The sequence below is a fragment of the Lynx rufus genome, unplaced genomic scaffold, assembly GCF_022079265.1.
Source record: "Lynx rufus isolate CCGP_SWC_20201006 ecotype Redwood Valley unplaced genomic scaffold, mLynRuf1.p SCAF_36, whole genome shotgun sequence".
Lineage (NCBI taxonomy): Eukaryota > Metazoa > Chordata > Mammalia > Carnivora > Felidae > Lynx > Lynx rufus.
The window spans coordinates 3,029,581-3,046,682 of record NW_025814852.1 but is presented as its reverse complement, the minus strand read 5'-3'; the positions used below and the strand labels follow the sequence as shown (position 1 = coordinate 3,046,682).

The 17,102-nt window shown below is 66.3% G+C and overlaps 1 protein-coding gene across 3 annotated transcripts in view; it reads right to left on the bottom strand.

Moving 5' to 3' along the window:
- Positions 1 to 285: 285 nt before the first annotated feature.
- RXRA (retinoid X receptor alpha) overlaps positions 286 to 17,102 on the bottom strand; it is a 95,725-nt gene continuing 78,908 nt past the window's right edge. For all 3 annotated transcript variants that reach the window (XM_047093774.1, XM_047093775.1, XM_047093776.1), the window contains exons 5-10: positions 14,207 to 14,376; positions 11,359 to 11,488; positions 9,495 to 9,627; positions 7,308 to 7,399; positions 5,507 to 5,612; positions 286 to 3,889 (exon numbers count right to left, since the gene is read on the bottom strand). In XM_047093774.1, the coding sequence (XP_046949730.1) occupies positions 3,742 to 3,889; positions 5,507 to 5,612; positions 7,308 to 7,399; positions 9,495 to 9,627; positions 11,359 to 11,488; positions 14,207 to 14,376 (779 nt within the window). In that variant the 3' untranslated portion in view covers positions 286 to 3,741. The remainder of the gene's footprint in view (positions 3,890 to 5,506; positions 5,613 to 7,307; positions 7,400 to 9,494; positions 9,628 to 11,358; positions 11,489 to 14,206; positions 14,377 to 17,102) is intronic.

Genomic DNA, 17,102 nt, shown 5'->3' with positions numbered 1-17,102 from the left:
GCCTGTGTGTGGACCGCTCCCCCGTTCGGGCTTGGGCAGCCTGGGGCAAGGCAGGTGGCCGCTTGCCCAGTGCCCACGGATGTGGGGGGACCCCTCTCGGACCTGTGGCCCGGCCCCGGGGGGCTCTGGAGCCGAGCAGACCCGGGAAGGCCCCGCCCCCCCCCCCCCCCCCCGCGGCAGCCAGAGGCCCCGCTCGCCCCTCGCGAGGCCGACTTCCAGACCCAAAGCGGGAAGCCTCCCCGCCCCCCCCCCGCCCCCAGAACAAACGAGAACCGAACGGGGACGTATTTTTAAACGCTCATATTTTGTTTCTCCTCTCAGTTTTTCTGTGTTTCTTTCCACGTTCTGACACCGTTGTTCGTCCGTGCCCGGCACCTGCGGTGGCGGTGTTCAGAGAACAATCACGCAGGGAAGGAAGTTCACAGCCAAACAGAGTCTCGGGAAGGCCGGCTGGCAACGGGGGCGGGACAGCGCAAGGCTTTAAAGACCTCTCGGAAGGGGAAGAAAACCCTTGAACGTCTCGGGCCCACCCCCGCCCGAGGGGGACGTCTGCGCGCAGAGGTTCTTACAAAGCCCGTGCGCCGCGCCCCAGGCTTCGCGGGGAAGCTCTCGCCTCCGTGTCCAGAAGCAGAAACAAAACAGGTCCCACCCCCCCCATCATCCAAGTATACATGAGGGATAAAATTACATTTGTACAAAAATAGATTTTTTTTTTTTTTTTTACCTTTCCCGATGCTTTAGACATTTTATCTCTGTATGTACTTGTCAACCTCTCTAAAGCGTTAGCTACGCGTCCCAGCTAAGGCATGGCTAAGGATCGGGGACTGATGAAGCTGCTTGCTCCAAAGCATCTTAAAATAGATGCACTCCTTGCCTTGACATATTCATTCGAACCCGGATTTCACCCAAGGAGGGGTCCTTATTACTTGCTCACATGAAGCAAATGTACAGGAACACGGGAGGAGGGGGAAAGTCTGGATTAAAAATGAAAACAAAACGCTGGTAACCGCTACGCGTGTGCTGCGTGTCGACGGCGTGTGGCTCCACGCAGTTCCTCTCTGTACAGCACGGACATTTTACACCACACCCCTGCGAGGGCAGGGACCAGGCCACGCGCCCGAATTCCGTGATGGGGACAACATCAGCCGATCACCCACTGGCTGCACGTCCGGCTGGGCCCTCCTAGGGGCCCCCTGCAGAGGAGGGAGCCCTGCCGTGGCTCCCCATGCTTGCCGCCGGCCCGAATCCTCTAGGAACGCCGAGACTTGGAAAGCCGAGGGCGTGGGGCCATCTTCCCCCAGAGACCGTGTGTTTCCAGGTGACAAGGGCAGGCTGGCTTCCAAGGAGACACTTGACGGGGGCTGGGGGGGGGGGGGGCAAGCCAGAGCCTGGCTTTGCGGACACCTTGCAGACGCGGGACGCGGTCATCTGGGCTCCTCTGCCGTGGGAACCCCGTCTGCATGTCAAAGCGGGGCAGTGAGTCCGCGGAGCAAGTACGCGGAGGCACCTGCAGGCCGGGGCCCGGGCGGCGTCCGGCCCGGCCGAGGCGGGATGGGCAAGAGGTGGCTAACGAGCTGATGTTAGTGCTATCTTTAGAAAATTAAAGATTGTCCCACCAAAATAATAATAATAATAATAATAATAATTACAAAAAAAATCACCTTAATGGAACCAGATTGGTAATACTATTAAAGGTCTGGTCACATAAAAATCCTACCTCTCTACTGAGCAACGGGCCGTCTCCCCATCTACCGCCTTCTCAAACAGCACAGGATGGATGACAAGGACAGCAGACAGATGGAAGAGAAGGGCAGCCCAAGGCCCTGGGATGCTGGGCCTGCGGGCTGTGGGGGGGCGGGGCGCAGAGGGGCTGGGGGTTTCTGGCTGTCGAGGTGGCGGGAACCCGGGGGCCTCAGTGCTTTACGGACTAACAGCCGGGGCCCCCGGGGCCCGGACCGATGACGTTCCCACATGCCCGAGGGGGCGGGGTGGGGAGGACCGGGTGCACAAGGCACCAGGGATGCTGGGCGAGGGGCAGTCTACCATTTATTTCCACGACCGGGGACCCCACGAGGGAGTCCCCAAGCGTCCCTGCGTCGCTGCTGGTCACAATGGAGCCCCCAGAGGCTGCTGAGATTTGGGGGAGCGTCTGGGAGCTGGGCAGGCCCCAGCACACCCCGCCTCTGCCGCCCGCCCAGCAGGGGACACCTCCCCACGTGATGAACGGGGTGGACGGTGGAGAAAGGAGGGTTTTGTGCCACCTCAGAGCCTCTGCCCGGAGCCTCACTTTCCAGCTTGGCCGGGGACTCTGGAAGAAGAGCCACAGCTACTTTCCCCACGGAGGCCTGAGGGCCAGCAGGCCTGCCTCTCCGCATCCTGCCTCAGGACCCCCCCCCCCCCCAGGGTACAGGTCATCCCCTCAAGGGCCAAGAGGGCAGGAGCCGTCTGCATCCCCTCACCCCCCATCCCTGCTCAGGCCCCCACTAGTGACAAACGCTGGGATCATGGAGTATGAGGGGTGAGAATGGAAAGTACTCAGACCAAAGGGAGGGCATTACAGTGCAAAAGAAGCCGGTTCAACCTGAGAGAGCCCCTGCACCCCCGGAGCTCGGAGCGTGCCCCCCCCCCCACCACCCAGGAGGCAGCGCCCCTGCCCGGGTCGGCAGAGATGCTACGGAAGCAGGTGCTGGGCTGGACTGGGGAGCCATGAGCCGGAGCAGGTGTCCGATGGAGCCCCACATAAGGCTGTTGCCCAGACAAGACAGCAGCCGGGCTGGCTGTCCCCGAGGGGCATCAAGCCACAGGCCCGAGGACGCTGGCACGCGACGTCCCCGATTCCAAGAGGTTCCTACACACAACAGCCAGCCAGCAAAGGGGGCCTCTCTCCCAGCAGCTCCAGGAAGCAGCCCCCCCACCCCTGCGGGCCTCCCCTCCTCCCACCCCTGTGGGCCTCCCCGGAGGCCATCTCTGCCCGCGAGGTCAGCTGAGTCACACCAGCGTGGCCCGGACTTCTAGGAAGGCCGGGAAGCGGGCTCGCCCTCCAGGAACCGGGCGCGAGCCCACCCCTCCTCACAGGCCGAAACAGAAGGCAGAACGGAGACGGGCCACACACTGGGTCTGGCTACCCTGGGTCGGACGGGGCTGTGCGAGCGAAGAAGCTGAAACCAGGGTGATGCAGAGAGAAAACCGAGGTGGGAAGGTGGGTGACCCCAGTCCCGGCAGCCTTGAGGTGGCCCCAGAACCCCGCACGGAGGTCAGTTCCCGTTCCGGTCGGCTCGGGGGCGAAGTTGCAAGCCATCTTTGGGAAGGGGCTGCTGGCCCGTCCCTGCGAGGGAAGAGGAGCCCGGGGCCCCGGAGCCCCTCTCAAGCGCCCCGGGGCGGGGACGGTGCAGGTGGGGTCGTTGGCACCCCGCCACTGACGCTGGGCGGGGCGCGCTGGCCGGGGGGCACCTGACGGGCGGCGAAGGGGCCACTGCAGACACAGGAGGGTGGCGCGGGATGTTCCAATCACCAGCGGCTGCTACAGCTCCAGGGCAGGCCGGCGGCCAGGTGAGCCGCGCTGCCCTGAACGTAAGGAGGCGTCGGCAACTCTGAGGCTTAGCAGGCTGCGCCCCCACGTCGAACAGGCCAGGCGGAGAAGGGGCGGGGACGGGGCTCGGCCGGGACGAGCAGCTGGCGGCCAGGCGGGGTGGCCAGGCCGGGGGTGGGGGAGCAGGCGGGCGCGAAGGACGGGCCGCGGGCCTAAGTCATTTGGTGTGGAGCTTCCAGCATCTCCATGAGGAAGGTGTCGATGGGCGTGTCCCCGATGAGTTTGAAGAAGAAAAGGTGTTCCAGGCACTTGAGGCCGATGGAGCGCAGGGCAGGAAGGCGCAGCAGCAGCTTGGCGAACCTGTGGGAGGGCCCGTGGAAGAGGAAGCGGGCGGCCCTCCCCCTTCCCCCCTCCCCCCTCCCCCCTCCCCCGTGCCGGTGGCCGCCTGCTGGGCGCCTGGGGACAGGACCCAGGTTGGTCCTGCGCCCACCGCCCTCCGGTGCTGAGCCCGAGGGGGAGGTGGGGCCGCTCAGCCGGCCAGGGCCTGGGGGCGGGAACAGGCGGGGTGGACACAGAGACCCCGAAGGAAGATCCAGGGAATGAAGATCTGGGATGAAGAGTCAGGGCCAGGCAGTGGCTGGGCTGGCGCAGGCTGAGTCGGGCATTACGGGAAAGCTAAAATATGTGGGCCCTCTCTCTCCAAGGGCACTAGGGAGCCACGGCAGGATTTTAAGCCGGGGAGAGAGCTACAAAAACGGATGTGAGTATCAGCAGTGCCTTTGGCCACAGCGGGGAGACTAAGGTGGGGCCGTTCGTGGGCCAGGCAGCAGGTCTGTGCTCGAGCAAGCCTCACCCCATGAAGCGCTGGCATCCCGGGTGCCCCATGCCAACGCCCACCCCTTCCCCAGAAATAGCTCTATTGGAGCTGGGCCAGAGGCATGATCCCCAGGCCCTGCCCGGCCCCTGGGGGTGGGGAGGGGCAGACTGACTGGGGGAGGGAAGGGGGAAGGCTGGGGCTCTTGGAGGAGGGACACCAGGCTTAGCTGCTCTGCCACCAAGGATAGTGCCCTGTCCCCTCCGGGGATGTCCACAGCTGCCCCCCCCCCCCCCCAGCAACCACACGGACCCTCGAGGGGCTGCGGGGCCTCGTTAACTATTCACAGCGTCTGTATTTCAGGGGAGAAAGCCCTGGGGTTGGCTGCCATGCAACCCACGTTTTAAAGGCAAAAACGCAGCATAGAGGCTGGACCGGGGCCAGAGAAAGCGGTTTTCTGCTGAGCTGGCGAGATGGGCTGCGGCGTGCAGCCAGGAAAAACAAGCAGGCCTGCCCTCCGTCCTCCCCGGGAAGTTTCAGTTTAAACCAAACCAGATGAGGCTGGGAGGGAGCGGGGCACAGTCGGGTGCGCGAGCCAGCGGGCACCGCGGGGCGGGCGGGGGAGAGGGAGGTCTGGTGTCCGGGGCTGGGGGGCACACGCCCTGCCGGGAGAGGCCCTTCCGGAGGGAGGGGCTAGAGTAGGACGACAGGCACAGCAGCACCAAGCCACCTCCTGTGCGTCTGGCGCTGTGGACCCAGAAATGAGGCCCAGCCCTTCCGGTGCCCCCGTCAGGTGGGAGGCAAACTCCGAACACGTTTAGGAAGCACCCGCTCTGTGCTGGCCCCCGTCCCTGCTGGGGGCTAGCACGCAAAGGCCCCGCCTCTAGGGGTTCCCTTCAGGGGCGGAGGAGACCGCTGGCTTCATTTTCATACCCCACGGAGACCAGCACCTGCCGCGTGCGGACCGTTTCCGGTGAGTTGCAGGGGGGTGACAGCGCATCCGCGGGGTCCCCGCCCTCCGCACACCTTCCCTGACGGAGGCGGTGCCGCCTTCTAGTTCCCACAGCCGTGCGGGAGAGCGGGTGGCCGTCCGGCCTGGGGCCGGGGGTCTGGAGCGAGGCCCCGAGGGCCCCCGGGGCAGGGGGCCAGGGCCGCGGGCTCACCTTCCCGGCTGCTCAGGGTATTTGTGCTTGCAGTATGCCTCCAGGGACGCGTAGACCTTCTCCCGCAGGGCCTCCACCTCCGCTGGGTTCGAGAGCCCCTTGGAGTCTGCAGGGGAAGGGGCTGCGGGTCAGAGGCCTTGGCCCGGGAGGCTGCACGGGACACCCGGGCACTCAGGCGAGCTCCCCGCTCGGACGAGGCCCGCAGCCGCGGGTGGGCTCTGGGTCCCGACTTGCCACTCGCTGGCCACGGGACCTCGGGCCCATCCCTGGACTTCCCGACACAGCTTCCCCATCGGGGCTCAGACGCAAGGGGACCGCCCTCCCCCCCCCCCGGTTACCGTGGCAACCAGGCTGATGTCCCACCCTTGCTGCACTTGGGACTCCGTTCCTTTGAGGTGGATGAAAGCTCCGAACCTTCACCCCAGCAACACCCCAGAAACAGCCGCCCCCCCCCCCGAGTCCTGGGACCCTGAGGGCGGGAGCCCGGTCCGGAAGGGGCTCTGCCCGTGGACGGCGATGCCCGGGACCACAGCCACCAAAGCCTCCAGGACCCGCCGGTGGGATCCGAGGCGCACGGGGCGGGCCGGGGCTCGGCCGGGTGAGCGTCGTGGGGCTCCCGGAACCAGTCGGAGCCCACCGGGCCAGGCAGTTCCGTCCAGCGTCCTCTCTGCCTCCTTGTCTCCCGGGGCTTCCCAAGGCCCAACAAGCCAACGTCCGACGAGCCCATCTCTCCCCGCAGCAGCCAGCCCTTGGTGGTATCGCGCTACGGTTCACGAGGCCCCGGGTCTGGTCCCAGGCAAGTGTGGTCCAACCCGATGGCTTGGGGACCGGAGGCTGGAGCCCACCACTGCCCGCTTGCTGCCGTCTGAAGCCGCCGCGGCCCCACAGCGGCTCAGCCACGGGACGGGCCCGCCGTCGGGTCGCCTCTGGGCCCCAGGTCGGGGGGGGCGCTCACAGCAGCACTGCCCTGGCAGCCTGACATCCCGGCAGGTGCGCCGAGGCCCGGCTTGAATGCCGCAGGAGGCCTGGGGTCCTGGGCCTCTCGGGGACGCGCCAGGTTTCTCCTTAGCTCAGCGCCCCCAGGCCCTGAGGAGGCCCCAGCTGCAGCCATCTCCTTCCTGTCCCCAGCAGCCCCACACCCAGGACTCGGACAGCGAAGGGGCACCAGCGGCCAGGCCACGCACAACTTGAACGGGGACCCCACCCGGGCGGGGCCGAGATGTGTGGCCCGGCCTCCCATGCTGGCGGGATCACAGGCTTAGAGCATAAATCTGGGGGACAAAATGCCCCACAGAAATGGGGTCTCCCCTAAAGGAGACGTTCACGGATCCACAGGCGGATCGCTCAGCACTGGAGCGGCCGCAAGGCAGGAAGGCAGGGGGGCCCGCTAACCCCCCCCACCCCCGCCCCCGCCTTCCCCACGGCCCGGCCAGCTCGCCCACCTCTCCCTAGAAGCCCGCGGCGGCCCCGAGCCTGCCCCCCTGCGTCCCCACCCGCCCCTAGCAGACCGTCCGGGCTCCCGACCTTCCCTACGAGAAGTTCACAAGGACGCTGCCGCTTCCAGCGACCGGGATTCTGGCGGCCGGTGGTGCCACGCCGCGGACGCGGGGCTCGGAGGGCTCGGCCACAGGCCCCGCCGCACCGCGAAGGAGGAGCGCGAGCCACTGAGCCCCACTGCCCGCGGAGGCCGCCACGCTCTCACGCTCACGAGAGCCACGAGGAGGCGGCGTGCCCGCTCCGCCAGCGAGGAGGCCGCAAGCGATGGGCCGCGAGCGCCCGGGGCGTGCCAGGGGGGCCGTACCGGGGTTGAAGAGGACGATGGCGCGCAGGCAGCCCAGCTCCGTCTTGTCCATCTGCATGTCCCGCATCTTGGACACGAGCTCCGTCAGCACCCTGCGAGGACGCGGCACCGCGGTCCCAGTCAGGCCGTGGCCTCGCCGGGGACCCCCGCGGCTTCCCCAGGGGACTCGCTCGGGAAGCGGCGTGGACGCCGGGCACGGCCGAGAACGACCGGGCCAAACCGGGGGGCCGCCCGGCCGGGGCCTGACGTCCCCCGCGCCCCGCGTGTGGTCCCACCCGGAGACGGGCGGCAGGTGGGATTTGCCAGGAAGGGACCCGTGACAGCTGCACCGAGGGGAGCCAGGGACCCGGACACGGTGGGAAGAGTCCACCGCCACGGCTCCCCACGGCTCGAAGCAGGGCTGTGGCGCACGGCACCCACACCGCTCCTGTGGGTCCCCCGGACGTGGCCCCCCTTGCTCCCTCCCGGCTGCCCGAGGGGGCTTCACTTCCAGACCAAGCCACGCCACCTGTCACAGGGCGAGCCCCGACCCAACCTCAGTTGGCCCAGCCCCTGCGGGCAGCGGGCTCCTGGGTCCCCGGGCTGCCTGTGCTCCCCGACCTCGTCGGCCTGCTCACTGGCCCCCAGAACTCGACGGCCGTGTCCAAGAAGTGGCAAGTGGCTGGCGAGGCTGGGCCACAGGGGACCAAGGACGGTGGCCTGGGAAGAACCTGGATGCTTACCCTGAGGAGCTGGGGAGCCCCCAAGGGTCTGCGGGCTGGAGACGGGAAGATGCCAGGGAGCCTCGGGGACAGGGTGGGAGGGGACAGGCGCTTACGTGCCCCACCACCTCTGCCGCGGCCACGGGGCCCTGAGGCAGGGGTCACCCGTTCCATTCGCTCGAAGGGCAAGGAGGAGCGGATTCCTTCCGATGCCGCTCTGGGCCCCCTCGGGGTACAGCCCCACGCCTCTGTCGCTGTCACCTCTCTAGCGGCTGTGACACAGAACTGGCGGCTGGGTGCACGGTTGGGGCTGCATTCCTAAAGCAAAGCAGATCCCAGCAGGCTATCCTCTCTAAAGAAGGCCTCTGTGGACAATGGTTGCACCCCGCAGCTGCCTTTGCTGACACCTTGTACGTCAGCCTGTTAAAGGCCCTGAGAAGTCCTGCAGCAGAGACGCACCTGTATGCTGTTTAAACCAGCACTTGCCAGGGTACGTGGCCACAGCCCGTTTGCACTTGACACATCCCGGGGAGCTTGAGGGCCGACTTCTTGGTCCTACCGGAACTGCCCTACAGGGCAGCGTGGTTCCTGCGTTTACTCTCCCGTGGGTGATGGCCGGGGGGCCCCGCTCACCTCTGACTTCAGGGCTCCCACACTCGGGCTCCCTGGGAGCCCTGCCACCACCTTCCCTCACTGCTCCCGTGCTGCGTCCCCCGCCCCAGGGACCCTACGACGTCTCTCCCAGCCCTTCGTCTGCAGCTGGCCCAACCAGACGCCCAGGTGCCTGCAGCCGGGGACGGGCAGCTCCCGTCCACCCTGCCGGGTGGAGCACAAGGGAGCTGTGTGTGTGGAGCCACCAGACTGGAGGCGCGGGGTCCCGCCACCCCCGCCAGCGCTGCCTCCCTGCGTGTACGCTACGGAGCGCAGGGGTGCGGGGAGGTGAAGGAGCAGCGGCCGACACGGCAGGGCGCTCTCAGGCTTCGACGTATTAAAAACACAGCAGCTGCTGTAAGACGGTGACTCCTCCTTTTCAGAAAGTGCAGTGCTCCTTCCCCAGCACAGGAGTTAAAGAGAGCCAGGAGGTGGCTCCGTCGGTTAAGCTTCCGACTTCGGCTTGGGTCACGATCTCGCGGTTCATGGGTTCGAGCCCCGCATCGGGCTCTGCGCTGACAGCTCGGAGCCTGGAGCCCGCTTCGGATTCTGGGTCTCCCTCCCTCTCTGCCCCTCCCCTGCTCGTTCTCCCTCTCTCTCTCTCCCTCTCTCTCTCTCTCTCAAAAATGAGTAAACGTTAGAAAAATTTTTTAAATAAAATAAAGAGAGCCGGGAGAAAATAAATCAAAACATTAGGCTGCGGCTGTTGGGTGCCCCTCGCTGACAGACTTAGGGAGACGTGAACCTTCGTCCCTACACTTCCGTGTCCGCATCTGACACCCGCGTGAACAGAGCCCACGCTAAGCGGGACGGGAATGTGGGCCGGGGGCCCCACCTGTCAAAGATGGCGCCCACCCCGGCGCTGTGGGCGCTGTTCCGGTGGACGTGCAGCCCGGTGGCCAGGAGGATCCCGTCCTTCACGGCGATGGACCGGTGGGAGAAGGAGGCGATGAGCAGCTCGTTCCAGCCTGGGGGGAGGAGGGCGCAGGGTCACGCGGCTGCGTCCAGGCCCCGGGGCCACCCTTCCCCCCGTGGGGCTGCCATCCAAAGGCAGCACGCTCTATCACAGGACCATCCCAAAGTGGGGTCTGGGGAACCCCTACATGAGCGTGCCACAGGAACGAGGTTCCCAAGCACCTATGTTTGGGAAATGCCTCTTTCTTCTACGGTGCAAACTGGGGCAATAAAGGCCCTGAGAAGTCCTGCACAGAGCACCCGATTTGGCTCTGTTTAACCAGGTGCTCCCAAACTCATGTGCCCAGAGAAGTCTCTTCCCACAAGGGTGCGCAAGCCACGGAGGATGTGGGGGACTCTCTCCAGGGCGACCCCAGAGCTGCTTCCGTGAACCTTCTCTCAGCAGCGAACTCTCGCGTTAACGTGTGCCACCTGGGGCACCACCAAATAGTACGTTATCAAAGTGAAATAAGGCTGAGCCTCAGGCAAACCGGAGCCTCTCTTTACATGAGTTCCCAGCGCAGACAGACCAGAGCAGGTATCTCGGGTCAGGAAAAGGTACGGAAGAAAAAGTTGAAATGGAAACAATTTCTGTGCTTGGTTCTCACTGACTCCTGTGGAACCGGGAAGCCCGGAGCCTCTTCCCCAAGGACAGCGAAATTCACAGCCACACTGCCAAGGGCTCGGAAGGCTCCGGGCTCCGTGGCAGACGGGATGACGTAGACCATCCCGCTCAATACTGACTACAATCCTACAACAAAACCAGGAGTGGCCCCGTTTTACAGAAGGTGAAACTGAGGCACAGCAGGGGTTACCCCACCACAGTGAGTCAGGTCAAGAACGTGGGCCTCTGCCCACCTTCCCCTGATGGCTCTGGGTGTTGGGTTTTATGCCCCAACTAGAGTGGGAGCTCTTGGAGAAGGCGCCCCTCCCCTCCCCGCCAGGCTGGGGGCAGAGCCGGCCCCAAGAGCACCTGTCCTCCCCAGCCGGCCCCAGCCCTGACACCGTGGGATCACTCAGGAGTCACTCTGCTCTCCCTGCTGCCCCGCGGGGCCTGCCTGGTCCCCTCCTACCTCTGGGCCCGGCTGCCCTCTGCCATTCCCTCAGCGCCCAGCCGGGGGCACGGCCGGGGTCGGGGTACGGCCTCAGCCGGTGGACACAGCACCACCCAGCACGTGCAGGTGGCCCGGTGGGGCAGGAGGCTGGCGGGGGGGGGGGGTGCCCCTGCCAGCACCCTCTGAAGGAAGGCCCAGCATAGCTGGTTCCCCCGTCCCTGCTGTCCCTCTGGCAGGAACTTGCTCTGAGGACCCTAGTCTCACGGCAGAAACCGGCAGAAAACGGCACGCCCATCACGTGTCGGGAACTGGGCCTGAGCTGAACCCCAGTGCCGACGCTCCCACCCACCTGCCGGCATCGCAACCCCCACCCACAGAAGGAGCTGAGGCCTCGGTGTGGGGAGAGGGCAGGACACACACACAACCCCCTCACCGGGGCAGCCCGTGACAGTCACAGTCCCCTCACCCTCTCCAGAGGTCCCCAGACAGCGCTTTACCTCTCAGAAGGCCACTTAGAGACCCCAAACCCAATACCTCCTTCGGGAGGGCGGAGCGAGGCCAGACGGGGCAGGGAGCCCCACGCTGCGGGAGGATGGGGCGTCCCAGGGTCTGGCCCAACCACGGGGCCCCAAGGCCCATGCCCTCTCCCCTCCGATGCCTTCCCCGGCCCCGACCAGACCGGCCACTTACCTGCCCTCAGCAGGATGACCTGGTCGTCCAGGGGCAGCTCTGAGAAGTGCGGGATCCGCTTGGCCCACTCGACCAGGGTAAAGAGCTGCTTGTCCGCTGCCTGGCAGATGTTGGTGACGGGGTCGTTGGGCTGGGCGGGGGGAGGGGCACACAGTGAGCGCCCTGCTGGGAACGAGGCCCGGACCAGGTCCCCCCACCCCCCCGCGGCACCTGCCCCGGGCTGAGGAAGGCCGCAAGACCAATGTGCGAACGGGCCACTTTACATCTCCCTTTGGGGGCATGCCCCGGTGGGACGACGACGGAGGAGACCGGGTCAGAGACGGGAACAGTGAGCAGGAGAGACGCTCGCTGGAGGACGCGAGCCAAGGACGCCTCCGGCACCCGGAAGGGCAAGGGGGCGTCCTCCCCAGCAGGACCCAGCCCTGCCACACCCGACCCCAGTCCGCAGACACAGATTTGGGACCGCGGACCTCCAGGACCAGAACCGTAAGATACTAAAAACGCTGCCGTCTGAAGCACTCAGTGCGGGGCCCGGTGACCCTGTGGCGCAGTCGGGGAAAGAGAAAGGCAGGTGTGAAGCTGGAGCTGGGCCGGGGGGACCCGGGGGGCGGGGGACAGTGCTGGCCCCTCCGTGCCATTTCTTCCTCCCAGCTGTGGAGACGGTATCCAGATGCGGGCATCAGAGCCCCTTCTGCAAAGTTCTAGCCAGAAGGGACCTCTCCACTCATCCTCACCGATGAGGAAACACAGGCAGGCCTCCCAGGCTCCTGGCAGGCGGAGCCTCGGGTCCTGAGCGAGGGGGGGTGGGGGCAAAAATCCGTCGCTCCGGGAACCACAAGGGCCGGGGCCCCCTGGCAGGGGCAAAGGCTCCTCTGAGGAGCTTCCCCAGACAGCGGCCATCTGCCCTAAAGGGAGGCGCAGACTCAACACCCGGGGTCCCGCGGGAGGGGCCTGCTGAGGGCTTGCACGGGAAGCCAGGTGACAAACTGTCACAGAGGCCACCAGGTGGGGAGGGGCTGGGTGAGCAGAGGGGGGGATGCGGGCTGTAGGAACAGGCGTCAGCCAGGGCTTCTGGGGCTCACGGGACCCCCAGCCCAGGGTGACGGCCCCCAGCACACCCCTATACTTGCCCTCACCCCAAAATCCCTCTGCTGCCCAGGGCTGGCCTGTGGGGGTGGGTGTTCCCCCCTGCGTTCCCTGCAGCAGATTCCGCATCGACCAGAAGCCGGGGGCCAGGCTCTGCTCAGGGCACATGTGTCCCCACGCAGCACCCCCATCATCCACACTGGCACCAAGGCTGGCCTGCATGGGGTCCCCAGCTCATGAGGGCGACACACCCAATAGGTAGCCTTGTCCGAGGCCACCCCTGCCGGGCTTAGCGCCTCCGGCCCCGTCAGGTCAGGTGGAGTGGGGCCCAGGGAAGCCTTGTGGAGCGGGGGGGCGCGTGGAGGAGCCTCAAAGCTCCTGGAGGAAGCCCAGGGAGCCAGCCTCCCTGGCCACCGGCTGTTGGCCCCCTAGGAGCCCACAAGGGGCCCAGCGCAGCCCCTGAACCACTCCCGGGCAGTGGCCTCTGCAGCTGGCCGCACAGGTCACGTGTCCCAAGAGATGACAGCAGGCCCCCCCCCCCCCGCCCCCGGCCCCAGGGCGCAAAAGGTGCCACTCCAGAGTGAGCCACCCTCCTGCCGTCTGAGGGACGGGGCCTAATGAGTTGTCCGAAGGGGGGCCAGGCCGACCCAGAGGAAGCTGTAACGAGGCCAGCCACAGGAAGGCAGGCTGGCGCCCCCTAACGCGGCCAGCCCTCGGCACGGCCCGAAGCTCCGGGCCGGTTCTGAGAGCAGGGGGAGCAGGCGGCAGCTGGTTTTTCCCAATAACGTCTGCACTCGACAGAAGAAAAACGTCGAGAGCCCCTGGTCTATCTCCCGATTTTGTCCCGGAGCTTCTGTCCCACCGTGAACCCCTCGAAGCCGGCCCCCCCCCATCCCGGGGCCCTGAGGGGTGGGCTCGGTCCACAAGCAGAGTGCCGGACGCCTGCCTTCGGGCCCCGCGTGCACCTGCTCCCCGGCTGGGCGCCGGAGCGGAGGCCCGACAGGGGCTGTGGCCCTGGGCACCGGGCGCCCCCACGGGGGTCCGGGGAAGCCAGGTGGCCAGCCACGGCGGCCTCACAGTGCCGGGGCCTCGTGAGCACACGGGACACGCGTAGCCGGGGTGAGGGCTGCGTGCGAGCACCCGCGAGCAGGCGGGGTCCCTGGCCGGGGCCAGAGAATTAACCCACCACGCACCCCGCGAACGGCTGCCGTGTGCCGGGGGCCGTGAAGGGAGCTCTGAGCCACGCCCTGGGGCCAGGCCTGCCTTCACAGGGCCGTGGAGGAAGGCCACAGGGGGCAAGGGCCCCAGGAAGAGAGACCCCTGAGCCCAGACAGACGCGAGAGGAGGAATCAGAGAGAGCTGCACGTGCAAGGGCCCTGGCGGTGCACGGGTGGACGAACAGGGCATGTCCAGCACGGTGGGAGCCGCGGCGAGCCAGGCGGAGGACGGAGGGAGAGAGGCCAGTGCCACCTTGGGGCCACAGGCTCTGGGCCCAGCCCTGACCCCACGTGGGGGCACAGGCGGAACAGCAGAGTGGCCTGCACACCTGGGGCACACACGGGACCCCCGACACCCAGCTGAGCGCGGGCTGCAGTCCCCGTGGGGCAGGACAGCACGTGCGGGGTCCCGGGCGTCAGCACGGCCCACGACAGATGGGGCCTCTCGCCCACAACGCTCACCAGGGGCCAGCGGTCCCCAGGCAACGCCGGCCCCTGCTGTCCCGGTGGGGAGGGGGGACCACATGGGCAGGGGTGGCGCTCACCGAGTTGGGGTTCAGCCCCATGTTCGCGTCCACGTACGTCTCGGTCTTGGGCTCGACGGCCAGCTCTGCCTCCAGAATCTTCTCCACCGGCATGTCCTCGTTGGCACTGCTGGTGGACTCCACCTCGTTCTCGTTCCGGTCCTTGCCCCGCTGCCTCTCCTCCTGCACGGCTGCAGGGTGAGGGAGGCCATGGTCAGCCCGAGGCTCCCTGGGCAGCGCCTCCCGCCCCCCAGACCAGGGGCCAAGCCATGTCGGCCCCGAGCCAGCGCGCCCGGCAAGGCCAGTGAGGGCCAGACCACGGCCCGGTCTCTGCCTCTCAGCAGCCACACACACTCACAGAGCACACCCGCCTCTCGTTAATTCATCCGGCTAATTCCACATCAGGACCTGTCTGGGGCCAGGCATACACAGGCCAGGGCACACGGGGCCCAGCTCTCGTGCAGCTGATGGATGGTTCAGCAGGGAGCCTAACGTGCAGCGAGAAGGGTTTTGATGGGCTCAGACAAAGCCAGGAAGGCTGCCCGGAAGAAGCGGCAAGGAGAGTAAAGAAACACGAAAGACAAGGGTAATAGTTCAGGCAAAGGAGGCAGCGTGTGCAAAGGCCCAGAGCCAAATCAGAGATACTCCTGATGAATGGGCCTCTCACACCAGCTGGAGACCCGGTACAAGGGGTACACGGGAGCAGGGGCAAGTTCCTGTGCCACAAGAAAGGGACAGGATAGGACACACACCTCTGAAAGTCCCATCCAGCTGCAGAAAGAAAAGGGGGGCCCAGGGGAGACCAGGAGCTGGATGCCAACCCAGAGCATAAGCCAGGATGGCTGGGTCAGCCCGGTAGGGAATGGGGCAGCCCTGGGGCTGGAGGGCTGAGCAGATGGGTGGACAGGGCATGGCCCAGTCCCTGGGAACCCAGGGAGAGAAGCCGATGGAAGGAGGCAGAGAGGGGGGCATTCACTTGCACACTGCCCCAAGGAGACCCACGTGGACAGAAGGGAGGACACCAGGGCACCGTGCAGATGGCGTTTACAGACCTCAGACTTCAGAGTCCACGAAGTTCAAACTGCCCTTCCCAAGAGAGGCCGGGACCCAGGGGTCAGGCTGTGGACCCCACCCAGAGCCCCACAAGCACCCAAGATGGCTCCTCGGGGCTGCCGCAGCCTCCTGGGGGACCCCCACCTCCACCCCTCCTCTCCGGTAAGAGAACTAAGGGCCCTGGACTGGGGCAAACGAGTCAGCCGTAGGGAAAAGTCACAGCCTGCAGCCCGGTGCGGGGCCAGAAAGGCTGTCCACACGGTACTGTTTCAGCCTGAGCCAGCTAGGAGTGTCGGGAATGCCCAGATGCTGTCACAGCAGCCTCCCCCGAGCCCACCCGAGCCCACCCAAGCCCACCCTCCTATGGTCCCCCTCCACCAGGCCCCTGGGGTGGCCTCGACCTCCTCAGAGCCGGCTCCTCGGCTCCCCCGCCCCCAGACAAGGTCCTCGGTTTCTTGAAGACCCCATCACAGAGTGGGAGCTTGGTGAGGGGACTTCCAAGGGTGTAGCACGGAGACTTTTGTCCCCAGGCCCATCTAAGCTGAGAGGAAGGGCCTGGAAATAGCCCCTCACTGCAGAGCCCAGAGGCAGGCCGACCCCTGGGAGGCCCCAAGGACCGAGAGAGCTGGACCCACCTCTTGCAGCCACATCCAAGCCCAGAGGGCTCCCGTAAAAGGCAGAAGATAACCCTGGGCTGGGGGAGCCCCACATGCCAGGCCCAGGTCCCCCACAGCACCCCAGGGGTACAGGCAGCTCACTCCCTTACTGGAAACCCGAGGGCTTTGAGACCTGGGCGAGTGCTCGTGGCACACAGTCCTCGGACTCAGCCCCTCGCAGCCCCCATGACTGCACCCGGCAGGCCACTCTGCCGAGCCAAGTGCCCAACAAACCTCATGAGCCCCTCAGAACCCTCACCTGGATGGATGCCCAGACCACCCGACTCAGAGCAGCTCGCCTCACCGTCCCGCTCCGGGATCGCAGGACCCGGACCCCCACCGTCCCGCTCCTAGATCGCACCCTGAGCTGCAGCACCAGAGGCCCTGGCGAACGGCCAGCTCCTGGGGGGCTCGTGGGTAGAGCACGAAGATAAAATACAGTGACGTTTGCAGGGAGCCGAACCTGCAGCCCCCAGGTCACACTCCTGCATAGGAGCCAGCTGAGGTCAGCTGACTCCAACCGCTGCAGGCCCTCTGGACCACTGCCCAGCTTCCGGCCAGCCCTGGAGGTGGGGGCTCAGCCAGGGGGCCTCACGGCCCTCCCGAGGATGCTGGCCACACCCTCCTCCTCCAGCGGGCCTTTCCTTGGGCCATCCGGGTCTCCCACTCCCCATTGCTGACCAGTCCCTGATTTATATTCCCAAAGCCAGCTCAGAGCCCCTGCCCTGCAGACCTCAGCCTGGCATCCCTCCCTCACACCCTCACACTCTCAGGGCACTGCGCTCAGTGCCCTCTTTCCTGGTCCAATGTCCTGGGGCAGTGCCTTCTGGAGAGCGGAAGGTGCAGCCTGGCCTGGGGCTTCCTGAGTCAATGGCCCCCTGGGCCTCAAATGGGCTCATTCTCCCCTCCAGGACATCTCTGTGGGGCACAGCACGTCCCCGAGTCTCACAGATGCCAGCTGTCACGAGACCACCTCCTTGAACCTCCAGAGCCCACCCCCCTGCCCTGGCTCTGAGGGCCCGAACTCGGGCTGCCTTACCAAGTCCTCTCCCCTTTGGTTTCCTGATGGGTTTGGCAAATGCAACGGACGGGCAGGAGGGAGGAGGGCGGGAAGAGGCGTCCGTGGCTCTGGCGCCTCCCCGCCCAGCCTCGGCTCTCACCTGCCACCTCCTCCCAAGGCCATGGCTCCTGGGGACCAGCCCTTGAGC